At 35.7% G+C, this 13,230-nt stretch overlaps 1 protein-coding gene across 4 annotated transcripts in view; it reads right to left on the bottom strand.

Annotated features, from left to right (window-relative positions):
• Positions 1-477: 477 nt before the first annotated feature.
• LOC109620982 (uncharacterized) overlaps positions 478-13,230 on the bottom strand; it is a 52,515-nt gene continuing 39,762 nt past the window's right edge. For 3 of the 4 annotated variants that reach the window (XM_066081232.1, XM_034450383.2, XM_034450382.2), the window contains exons 4-5: positions 9,988-10,491; positions 478-1,326 (exon numbers count right to left, since the gene is read on the bottom strand). In XM_066081232.1, the coding sequence (XP_065937304.1) occupies positions 863-1,326; positions 9,988-10,491 (968 nt within the window). In that variant the 3' untranslated portion in view covers positions 478-862. The remainder of the gene's footprint in view (positions 1,327-9,987; positions 10,492-13,230) is intronic. The other variant, XM_066081231.1, reaches the window with a different exon arrangement.

Below are 13,230 nucleotides of genomic sequence, written 5' to 3'. Positions count from 1 at the left end.
AACTGTTTATTTATTGTTGATTATACATCGCCACTTAATACTATAATCGGACAATCATACATTGTTATAATTGGGTTTGTATAAACGTTGGATGAGTGACCGATTAGCTTTATCCGGATTTTGTTTATTTTCTTTGTAAGGTATTGACAAGAAAACCTATTTAATTACATTGAAGTACAAATTAAGGTCACTAGATCCATTGAAAATTTGTTTTTGCCTGAAAGTAGGGACTGTAGAAAATACTACATAAGTGCATTTGTTTATAATCTTAACTTGAACAGAATTGTACTTTGAATCGTGAATACTCAATTTACGGAAAACTTGGAATACGAATGTAGATAATGTGTTATAATGGTGAAGAAGCATACGAAATCAATGATTTTCAGTGCCATGGTTTTCTATCAATCTATCGAACAAAAATTCATGCACACATCTATGCATTTTCCCAACTAAGTGAACAAGAGAATAATATATACCTCTTCTTGAAAAAACAATTTAATTTGAATTTCAATTGTTTTCTAAAGCTGGAGTTACTGCTCTTTCAGTGAACCTAACAAATACTTTGAACCAAATTTTCTCGTGTCCAAGTTTCGTCGTCGCGAATATTTCACGACGCGAACCAGTCCTTTTCCTATGGTTGTTATAACAACACGGGTTTTGATAGAGCTTGGTCGCGAAAATAAGTTGTGGCGCAAACCAGTGTATCGGAAGTAAATCGTGAAATGAAGTCGCCACAATGGTTTACAATGCTTGTAATACAATAAAAAAGCTATTTTGTTCTCAGTTCTGTTTTGAGAAGACATTTTAATTATTGCATGCTCCAATTTTTTTTATAATACTTTTCCTCTTAGTTACTGATAAATTACGAACACAGTTCTTTATTATCAAAGAGAACGAACCGGAAAGCTGCTCCTAGCGTATTGTTCAGTTTCCTTATGCTGGAGAAGTTTAACTGTTTCAACTGTTCCTCGCGTCCTGATTTGTATATATGAATACCATAGCTATGTGACCATTTGTAATTATGATCAGCTAGATAAGTTTGATGCGGATAAAAGGAACAGTAATGTTTTTCTACATGAATAAGCTTAGGATATTGTTTGGCCAGTTTGGTTGCCATGATTACCGAATTTTCTCCCCATAAGTTCGGCTTGTAAGCGGAGTAGCTGTCCATCCATTTTTTGATTAATGCTGAGTTTTTACCAGCTATAATCACCGCACTTCCGAAATAACCGTCCGCCGCCATTCCCATGGTGCACTCTCTGTTCCGAAACTTGTCCAAGGATGTAAGCAGCAGTTGGTCGGTATCAAGATAAATCCCTCCATACTCTGAAATAAATGGTTTTGGCGTATAGTTAATCCAAGAATATAAATTATGTTAAGTTAGCTCACTGCACCTTTAAATACTTTATCAAATCAGCAGAAAATTACTTTATTATGATAGATAGCATGATGGATAAAAACTATTTCAGTAAAAAAGGTTAAACATCTGCAATTATGGATAAAATTAAAATTAAAAAAAATAATTTGGTAAACATTAACAAAACCTCCAGACGGATTCGAACTCATGATCTGCGGTTTTCAAATTCGATTCTTTAACCACTGAGCTATGATGATATACAACTAAATTAATCGATACAATCAATTTATTATCGAAACATTTAAATCGCCATCTTGTTACATTGTGTCGTAAAAATTATAAGTTTAAGTGTAGTGAGGTGCATTAAACTTGATTTTTGAACGCTCAATTTTTTTTTTATCAGACTCTAGTCCCATCACAAGATAATCCTTGCCATTCAGTCAACTTAAAACAACTCAATGTGGACTCGATAAAATTAACTGAGTGGCAAAGTTTTGCTATCAGGTCATATTTCCGGACCTATCAGTTGAGGGATTGGCACACGTTCATCTTATGCATTCTCTTTCTAAAAAATAAATTTCGATACAGAGAGTTAAAAGAAGATAACTACCTAGCAAACATGTGTTCATCTGCGCAACATTAAATCAATACATATATACTTTTTAATAAAAAAAAACACCAACGAAATATTCAAACAATTCCTATGCATTATGCATTGAAAATAGACAGCATTCCACAGTAATGTTGTGATACAAGTCAAACTCCAAAATTTCAAATCATGAAACACCAGACAAACCTAGATTGATTTTCAGCTCACCTGAACTGAAGTTCAAGTATTAGCTTTTCTGATCACATTTTGTCTGTTTGTCCGTAAAATTTTTAAAGTTTTAACATCTTCTAATACTAGGCCAATTTCAACCAAACTTGGCACAAACCACGCATATGGAAAGGGTATTCAAAGTTGTGAAAATTAGGGACCACATCTTCTTTCAAGGGGGATATTTGAAAATTATTGGAAAATTTGAGAAATTTTCAAAACCGAAGAACCATTTGGCTAGAATAGCTTAGACTTATGTGGAAGCATTATCAGGACGTGTATATACAGTATTCAAAGTTGTAAAATCCATGACCTCCAGGGGTAGGTTGGGGCCGCAATGGGGGTCGAATTTTTACGTAGGAATATATAAATTAGATCATTAAAATCTTCTTCTCAGAAATTCATCAGCCAGAAACGCTGAAACTTATATGGAAGCATCCTCAGGTAGTGTAGATTTAACTTTTTTGAAAATCATGGGCCCCGGAGGTAGGGTTGGGCCAGAATAGGGGGGGGGGGATTTTAACATAGGAATAGAAAGTGTAAATCTTTAAAAAAATTCTTCTCAGAAACTCATCAGGTAGGAGAGCTGAAATTTATGTGGAAGCATCTTCAAGTACTGTAGATTCAAGTTTGTCCAAACCATGATCCCCGGGGGTAAGGTGGGACAACAATGGAAGTGGGATGAATTTTATTTCATTTTTATATAGAGAAAAAAATTTAGAAATCTTCTCAAAAACAAATCGGCCAGAAAAGCTGAAACTTGTGTGGAAGCATCATCAGGAAGGGACTGGGTAGGGGGACACGTTTTTACATAGGAATATATAGAGCATAATCTTTAACGATCTTCTAAAAATCATTTGACATGAAAAAGCTTTAGTGAAAACAACCTTAGGTAGCGTAGATTCAAATTCGTTAAAATCAAAATATTGAGAAAACATTTTAATTAACAAAAACTGAAACGTTTTAATAATAATTAAAGTTTCACTTACATTGTATATGCAATCATTTTGACAAATTCCCGATTCTTTAAATTTGTTTAGACTTTGGCACCTGGACGATTCTTTGGCCTCTCAAAGTGTTTACAGTTTAATGTAGTTTTATATTCCATATCAATGTATAAATAATTGTTAAGAATATTGTGAGAATTGCGATTTTAAACATGTGTTAGAAAAGGGACTTTGTTATAAACATAAGAATATGCAGGGGAAAATGGATTTCTGTGTACAGGATTTACATGTGTTATACTACATTGTCCAGATAAATTGTATTATGACTCCATAAAGCTTATATTGTCATGGCCAATGTTGCTCAGGTGAGCGATGTGGCCCATTGGTCGTTTGTATTCAAATATATAATTCAAAAACATGTTGCACCTGTACTTATCGATTGCCTAAATGAATAAAACGTATTGCAATATAAGATCGACATTTATTATATTGATATCTAGATATAGTTTTGACAGGTGTGCCTAAATGCACAACGTAATGCAACTAAAGATCGACATTTAAGCATTGAATCGTTACTTTTTGAAAGATGTGGTCTCATAACTGTAACGGTGTGTACATACAAATTGAATAACGCGCGCTAGCGGGTTATAAAAAATTGTTTGCACACACCGTTGCAGTTATGAGACCACATCTTTCCAAAAAAAAAAATGATTCAATGCTTATATTTACGTTTTTTTAACACCTGTTCTCTTTCCGAAAATAAGATTTATTTTTAAAAATATCGGCCTTATTCAACGAGTACTGCGCAATTAACTGAAGAGCCATTGGAACAGCCGAATTATGATGACACAGCGCAGCGTTTTAAATTCTAATACCACAATTTTATTTTTCATTCTGTAATTTGATGAATTAATTTTTGGTATACTAAGAAATTAATCAATTGAATTCATATAAATCTTTAAAAAAAATATATTACATCCATGAAATTTTAATCAGCCCAAGTATAATATCAGGTCGTGATCCGGTTTGAAGTCGGGAGGAGAGTCAGTCATGTTCAGAAGGAAGAATGGACGTATTCATACGCACCAGATTTGGTCATTGGGTCTTCTGTGTTATGCGTAAATATCAGTCAAATCTATCAATGCAATCTAATAGGGGGAAAGAAATTGAATGTAAATATTAGATCATGTTGTCTATCTATATAGATTTGACATGTGTGCCCCTTCTATTATGAAACATGATTATGCGACAGCTGTAGTATCGGAAATATCTTATAATGCGTTTTACACTGAAATAACCAATTACAAAAATTAACAGGGACTGAAGGTGACTGATTTGACAACTCAAGTAGAAAACAGTTTCACGATCTCCTTTTCTTTTCATGCCCAAGTCCATGCCTAGGTTTTATTGTCAAGAAGAAGAGAAATGAAGTTAAAATGGAAAATGCAACTTTATCTACGAAATTAAAATTCGCTTTCACAGACTCCTTTGACCCGTAGATCCTGAATTTTATAATTCTGGTAGAATCACAACTCAATTGTTTTACAACTGGATCACAATTTATTGGAAGAACCTTAAAGTTGTCATCCAATAAAAGTTCAATGGGAAACACTGTAAGGAATTTTACAATCGCCATACCCAGCCGCATATATTGGACACTAAATTTCCTAAATATTAACGGACCAGTACCAGATATAACTTAACACCTGATTAAGCTGTTTATACAGACGACAGCGAACATCTGTGTTGGAAATGACACACTGTTCCCTCAATAGTAAATTCCCAAAAACTAAAAAATGACCACGGCGAACCTGTGGTCAATATTACAATTCAAAAGTTGAGAGTAACACCACATAATTATACGTAATTTACGTACTACACAAGACAATTTTGATTTTGACTATCAGAAGCTAAAACAATCTTGTTAATCACACACAATCACTAATTTACACCATGTGGTTTCATCCATTTAATATAACCAAAACTAACTCCCCAAACTGGAGAGTTACAATAACATAATAGAAAGAGTTATGAGAGTTATCTAACTTTGCATATAGATTAACATTAATTATACTTTTCATCTTTTGGAAAAGGTTTAATTTAAAAAAGTTAATATTGTCAATAAGTAAGGTGAAAATGAATTCGGTCAAAATATGGGACTTTAAAGTTATCAATCTTGAATAAATTTTCCACTTTGCACAATCTGTAAAAGTTCAAGTCCGGATGCTCCCCGCTTTGTCATGCAGTTGGCTAACTGGTTCTTCCCGGCACACCATTTCACACTGGTATTTTTCTCATTGTTTACAGTTTCACTTATTGCTGCAATGTCTATTCGGAGTCTTCTGTCATCAACAAGTTTGGTAGAGTTAAGAGACTCAATAACACTTTTATTGTCAATGTAAGCCTCCACTGCTAATTGGTGACCAATGATTCCTTCTAAGAGTTTTTTGTAGAATGCTGCAGATTCCAATCCCTCTTGTAGACTTAAAGCTTCGGCTGCAATAGTTGATCTTACAACCCGCTTTATTTTGTTTGTTTGCCAAGCTATAGGACAGCAATTCCCTTTTCTGTCTTTAATCCATAATACATGTGCTCCAGTGCTTCCTACACCGTTGTTGAGATTACCAAGAGAAGCGTCTGTGAATACTACCATTTTCCAATCTGTGTGGGGATTCTCTAACTTGGGAAAACACACAATAGATTTCATATCTTTTAACCTGTTTACAACCTTGATCGCATGAAGGAGATCACTGACATTGGATTCTTTTAACTTGGTACTGAGATCTACCATTTCAAAGGAGAGCTCTGGTCTGGAGGTTTGTACGGCCCAATTTAATTGTCCAACGAGTTTTCTAAATAAGGTTTGCTCTTCTATGGATAGTATATCATGTTTTTGTTTGGCTCTTTCTGGATCCATAGTTAAGTTTCTAAGGGAGTGGACGTAGTCTGTATGATCCAAGATAATTTTATCATTTTCTTGATTAATTTGAAATCCCAAGTATTTGAAGTTTTTCTCCTCTACTCTTCCTGCCAAGAATCTTTGTCGTAAATGTGACATGATTTTTTCGAGTGCTTCATTACCAGCATGCAAGAAATCATCGACATGACAACAAATAATGCCATTAAGTTCATGAGTCTGTAGAACAAAGACTGCAGGATCTAATTTGGATTGCTTACAGCCAAGTTTCACAAGTTCCTCTTTCACACTCAAGTAGAACTGTCTAGCCCCATCCTTCAAACCGTACAAACAGTGTCGGAGTTTCCATATAATACCCTCAGAGACTCCACTTTCGATAGGAGGCCTGAGATAAACATCACGGCTCAGTTCTTTGCCTTGTAGGAAGGCAGACTTGATATCTGTGGTCTTGATGGTCCACTGTTTATGTGCTGCGATGGTGAGCAAGATGCGTATTGCTGCTTTACTTGCAGTAGGGCTATCCCGTTGTATCATGTCTTGTTCTTCGAATCCTCTTGCAACAAGCCTTGCTTTCACTTTGTCGTCTTTTTCAGTAATAACCCATCTTGTTGACACTGTTGATTGGCCTCTGTCAGGAACTTCTTCATACGCATGAAAATCTAACAGTTTCTGTAACTCCTCTTCTTTGGCTGCTTTTATGTTCTTTTGTTTCATTTCTCCCCCACTGATGTCACTAAGATTGACCTCTAGTTCATGGACAGGTGTCTGGGTGTCAAGTACATCACTGTCAGTATTTTTCCAAGGGAGTCTACTCAAGTCAACACTTTTCCTTTCCTCACTTTTGTCATCCTGAATGTTGTACCAGTTCCTGTTGTTGCCTGTTGCTTTTCCAGCTCTGCTAAGAACAGTTGCTCTTCTCCATTGCTCTTCTGAATCTAATTTATAAATTATTTTATCATTTGCTTTCAGATGAACATTTCCTGAAGCATTGTCTACATTTCTGACAATTTCCTTATTGGCTATAATTTCAGAAAGCTTGTTTCCATTTTCACTTTCATTTGGATGGGTATCTTTATGGACACTGCAATGTTCACTTTCAGCAGTTTTCTTCATCTCGTCATTTTCTGTTCTGGAAGGACTGTCATCGATTTTACAAAGCCTGTTTGGTGACACACGCACGAAAACACTACCATGACGTACGAAAACCACTTTACCGTCTTGAAAGACGACTTTTCCCGGTCCTAGCCATCTTTCTCTGCCTTCTCGTTTGTAAAAAACACTGTCACCATTACTGAAAACTTGCTCAGATGCTCTAACTTTACTCCTCAGAGCACGCCGTATTCTTTCTTCTGCTTCTGTTTGAATGTAAGCCTTTCTAGTAGAATGTAAGGCGTTCAGATGTTTAGCAAATACCTCACTGGTAGTGGTACCCTCAAGTGCTGGTAATTTCTCAGTCATGATATTAGGTAGGTTTGGATTGGTTCCAAAAACAAGTTGATGACTACTGAATCCATTCCACATCTGAAGAGAATTGCGTGCCATATTTGCCCAACAGAGTAGCGCTTGACAGTCTTTCTTTCCATATTCCTCTTCAAGCTTGATTAACATGCTATCAGTGATTGCATGGACCCTTTCACACAAACCATTCTGGAAAGGACTCATTCCTGCTGTAGTACAAGTGCGGACATTGAGTATAGACATCACTTCTCTCATTTCGTCTGAGCTGAACTCTCCTCCATTGTCAGTGAATATTGCCCCCATCACTCCAAATACACCTATCCAGTTCCTCATTAACGCATCTATTACTTCATTTGGTTTCTTCCTGCTGATGAACACGGATACAGTGTATCGAGACCACATGTCAATAATGTGCAAAATCCATTTGTCATTCCACTTTTTCAGGTCCATTGCAACCTTTTCATTGAACGCTGTTGCCAAGGGCAGAGCAACCACTGGTCTTGGAGGGGTTCTGGCGAATAATTTGCAAATTTCGCATTTTCGCTCAATGTATGATAATGTTCCATAGTATTCTTCCTTCCAGTTTTTGGCATCTTTCAAGAGGGCTACAAGCTTCTTGATCGGTGGATGGGCAAATTGTCTGTGTAATTTAAGAAGTTTCTCCTGAGAAAGTTTTTCACTGGCTTGTGTTTCCTCTTTGCATACATCTGACACTGCCACAGTCTCACACTTATCGATTGGGACACAATAATGACCAGCTGTTGTCAAGTTCAGTGCAATTTCTTTTCCTAAGATTGTGGCTGTATCATTTTCCAAATCCATTTTTACGCCAGCTTTTTTCATGGCATCCTTCGACAGCAGTAAGGGTATATCAGATTCTACAACATCTGTTTGAATTGTTACAGATTTATCTGCTAAAACAGCTGGAATGCTGAACTCTCCGTTGGACTTTAGACAAGTTCCTCCTCCAAACTTAAACACCTTCTTACTGTCGGAACCCTTTATCTTCTTCCTGTCTTCGCCACTTAATGATTCAATATAGTTGTTGAACCACGTCTGACCACAGACTGTACTGCTACATGCACTGTCAAGCACCGCACAATTCTGGGCATCCACACATAAACGAGACATATCTTCCCTCTGAAATCCAGTAAACAGGACTGCATGTTCTGTGTTAAATGTGTTCACTTTAGCCATGTTTTCCCAGCTATGTGGACAGTCTGTAATCATATGCCTGTAAGAGCCACATGATTTACAAGTCAATAGTTTACCATCACTTCCAGTAGGATTTATGTCCTTCTTAAGTCCTCCCTGCCTTTGACCAGATGGTGCTTTAAATGGAGTGTATTCTGTCTGACGATATCCCTGCTGCTTCATGCTATCATAGGCTCGACCACGACCACCACGTCTACCGCCAGAAAATCCAGGACGATGAGCATTATTTCGTACATACCCAGCTGCGAGCAAGGCTTCCTCATTCTCAGCAAGGAAAGCAGGCTCTAACTTAATGCTTGGTCCTGATGAATGAGAAGTACCAGAGTCACACACTTCACCTTTGAACTTTTTCAAAGAGCTTTTCGCTTGTTCGTATAAAGTCGCTTTCTCATCATAGTTCATCCCTGTCAACACAATCATGGTCTCCTCTTTTGAAATATTAGCCCTGCGTAATAGTTTAAAGGCCAAGATTTCAGGTGGCAATTTCATCTCCTTTTTCTCTATCTTCCTATATTTTGCATCAAACACACTTATATATTCCACAATAGTTTGACTCTCTGCTCGTCTATAATCCTCAAAATCTTCAAACTTTGTTAAGCTGTCTGCCAGATCATCCTTTGCAAGGTGTTTATCAAGAAATTCTATCAAAGTTTCTAGTCCTGTTTCCTTCTTTAGGTCTTCCAATTTAATTTGATCAAACACTTTTTCTCGAATTTTAGAGTCGTCATCTTCTGGTAGAGTTAAAGCAATTGCTACTCCCCTTTTTTTCTTCTCTAGTTCTGTAATCTCTTTCCATGCAAGTAATTCTTGTTTGTACAACTCGTAAGATTTGGACTGACTGTATTTTGGGGGGTTAATTTTTGTTGCCATTATTCTATCTATTCCAATCCAAGGAATTCACTTTGAAATACTGGAAATATAATCACTCACAGTTCTAAGTCTTCATTCACAAACTTTGGATTCTTCTCTCTCCTTTGAAAAGCCACGCTCTGCTACCATTTGTTAATCACACACAATCACTAATTTACACCATGTGGTTTCATCCATTTAATATAACCAAAACTAACTCCCCAAACTGGAGAGTTACAATAACATAATAGAAAGAGTTATGAGAGTTATCTAACTTTGCATATAGATTAACAAATCTAATTAAATTTAGATGCTCCGAATCTGCCCCCCCCCCCCGCAACTTGTGATTGAGAAGTGATACAATTCGGAACATCTAATTATAATAAGACTGATGCTACATGTACAGTGTACACACGTTAATACATACTGGTAAGTATCTGTAGCCTTAGTATGTCTGACTTGTGTTGTACAAAGACGATCTGCTTGCCTCCTATTTTTGATGGCGGGTTCACCTTGACTGGAATTATGTTTGGAACGGATAGAAGTAAAACATTCCACCACTCGCCTGAGGGTAGTGTGTCGTAATACAGAAATATCAAACACGGGTGCTGGTTTTTGTATCCACTATAGATACTTACAAAGTACATGAAATCGAAACTTCCTTTTCCCAACCAAATGTAGTGTAGAATATTTGGAACTAAGAAATGTGTTGTACACAATTGGTCGATGACTTTCTGCAGACAACTGTCAGGAAACCCAAATAGCGGAATAGTCTGATTAAAGTTATCTTTCACTTCCAATTTCACGTCATCATTATCGCACGAGGGTATGATCTGGCGCCGCCGCCCATTCTTCCTGAACTTTGATGATATGTTTGAGCAAGGAATGTTTGTTCTAAAACTCCAGTCTGTACCTCCCAAAGGTGTGAAGTCTTCACAAAAAAATGAAAGTAAAACATTTTAAAAAATTGTATTGATTTCACACTGATATTCCATGTGCAAAGCTTACTACATTTTTTAACGTAACAGAATGTACTCATTTAAATGTGGATATATCAATGAATGGGTTATGTATTTACACATGGTATTGAAAAATTCATTAAATTGTCATATCTGATCTCATCCATTGTATTGTTAAAAAAATAATTTTATCTTATAAAAGCCTCTCTGTACTTAATTTCATTTGTATTGTATAATTAGGGTCTTCCGTTTCCAACAGAAGACCCTTTTGTTTTTCTACGGTTTCTTTTTTTTCTTATTAAGGTCTTCCGTTTCCAACGGAAGACCTTATTGTTTTCGTTCGGTTTCTTTTTCCCTATTATTATTATTATTTTTATTTTTTTTCCAACCAATTTTGTGTACGCGATTTCTCTAAAACTACTCGACCGATTTACATGAAACTTTCAGGTCTGATAGATTATAATCTGAACCTTATTGGAATTTTTTTTTAATGATGACGTCACTTCCGGTTTTGAGATATTTACAATTTAACGATTTTCAGAGGGTCGGCTTGTCCAGGGATAAACTCCTAAACGATTTAAGATATTGAGTTAAAAATTTCAGGGATTGTAGACAAAAGGTTGTAGATCTGACATGTGGTAAATATATTTTTATGTGATCAAAAGCGCCGAAGCTCGCCCGAGCTCGAAAATTACAGTTAAAAAAGCGTCGTGATTTTTCGTGGTTTTCTTTCAATATCTCTTTCGTCGATGGTATTTTGTTATAACATGTAGAACAAAAAATCTTTATTAAGTCAAGAGCTTTCATTTGACATCAAGAAAAAGGAGCTGGCCCTTCAAATAAGGGGCTGAGGGGGCTCTAAAGTCTTTTGATGATAACTTTTTACTGTGAAATATTTTGTGATACGTTATAGAAGCAATTTTGGTCATTTTAAGGGTATTCACCTATTCAAGGCAATCATTTACTCCTATATTACATAATTAGGGATTTTAAGGGACCAGAAGTCCAAAACTTTGATGCTCAATATCTCAAAATGGAGGAAAATTTTGATAAGCAATATTGAACAAAAGATGCTCGAAATATTGAGCTTAACAATAATCAACCATAATTTCTTTGTTATGCGGTCCTTAAAGGGAGTTACAGGGTCGGCCCCTAAAACGACCTTCTGAAGATATCTCGAGAACGGTACAAAATTTGTAATTACTTGTTGAACAAAAAGTGTTTGAATTGACAGGAGCTTTCATTTGAAATCATGAAAAAGGGGCTGGCCCTTCAAATAAGGGGCTGAGGGGGCTCTAAAGTCTTTTGATGATAACTTTTTACTGTGAAATATTTTGTGATACATTATAGAAGCAATGTTGTTCATTCTAACGGTATTCACCTATACATGGCAATCATTTACTCCTATGTTACATAATTAGGGATTTTAAGGGGCCAGAAGTCCAAAACTTTGATGATCAATATCTCAAAATGGAGGAAAATTTTGATAAGCAATATTGAACAAAAGATGCTCAAAATATTGAGCTTAACAATAATCAACCATAATTTCTTTGTTATGCACTCCTTAAAGGGAGTTACAGGTTCGGCCCCTAAAACGACCCTCTCAGGATATCTCGAGAACGGTACAAAATTTGTAATTACTTGTTGAACAAAAAGTGTTTGAATTGACAAGAGCTTTCATTTGAAATCATGAAAAAGGGGCTGGCCCTTCAAATAAGGGGCTGAGGGGCTCTTTAATCTTTTAATGATAACTTTACTGTGAAATATTTTGTGATACGTTAAAGAAGCAAATATTTTCATTCTAACGGTATTCACCTACACATTGCAATCATTTATTCCTATGTTACGTAAATAGGGATTTTAAGGGGCCAGAATCTCCAACACTTTGATGCTCAATATCTCAAAATGGAGGAAAATTTTTCTAAGCAATCATATTGAACAAAAGATGCTCAAAATATTGAGCTTAACAATGTACAACCATGTATTGTTTGTTATCTAGACCTTAAAAGGAGTATTAGGACCGGATATCAAAACGATTTTTCCCAGAAATTTCAAAACGGTAACCAATTTCTAATTCTTATTATTATTATTCTTTTTATTTTTTTTCCAACTCGAATATTTCAAAAACGCTTGCATCAATTGCTTTGAAATTTTCAGGTTGTATGTGTTTTTAAAAGATCTCTATGCTATGAAAAAAATTATATGATGACGTCATCAAATTCGTCAGATATTGACGTTTTTCACGTTTTAAAAAGTGATTTTGTCCGGAGCTTTTCTCCTTTTTGATTCAAAATAAAGCTATGAGATTTACAGAGAAGGTAAAACTACCTTTTTACTTATGACATAAGGCTGGAAACTCAATTCGGACACTTCCGGTCGAAACCGGAAGCAAAACCAATTTTTTTCCATTTTCATGTTTTTTGATTTTAAAAATTAAACGTACGTATCTTACAGTAATTGTCATGCTGAGTACGAAACTGAAATCCGTATGAAAATCGGACGATGTATTACAGAGATATCGGGGTTTAAAAATCGATTTTTCCGGAAATTTTGATTCCGCGTCCTTGGTTTAAAAAATAGCATAATGTTCATAGTAAAGTTAACTCGTACCAAAAATAATTGTTAAGTCGTACTTGAACACATTCGGAATTTTTTAGTTAAGTCGTTCTTAAAATCGGAAAGGTTTTCGTTAAGTCGTACTTAAAATCATT

The sequence above is a fragment of the Magallana gigas genome, chromosome 4 (genome assembly GCF_963853765.1).
Source record: "Magallana gigas chromosome 4, xbMagGiga1.1, whole genome shotgun sequence".
Classification (NCBI taxonomy): domain Eukaryota; kingdom Metazoa; phylum Mollusca; class Bivalvia; order Ostreida; family Ostreidae; genus Magallana; species Magallana gigas.
This window is presented reverse-complemented; position numbering and strand designations above follow the sequence as displayed.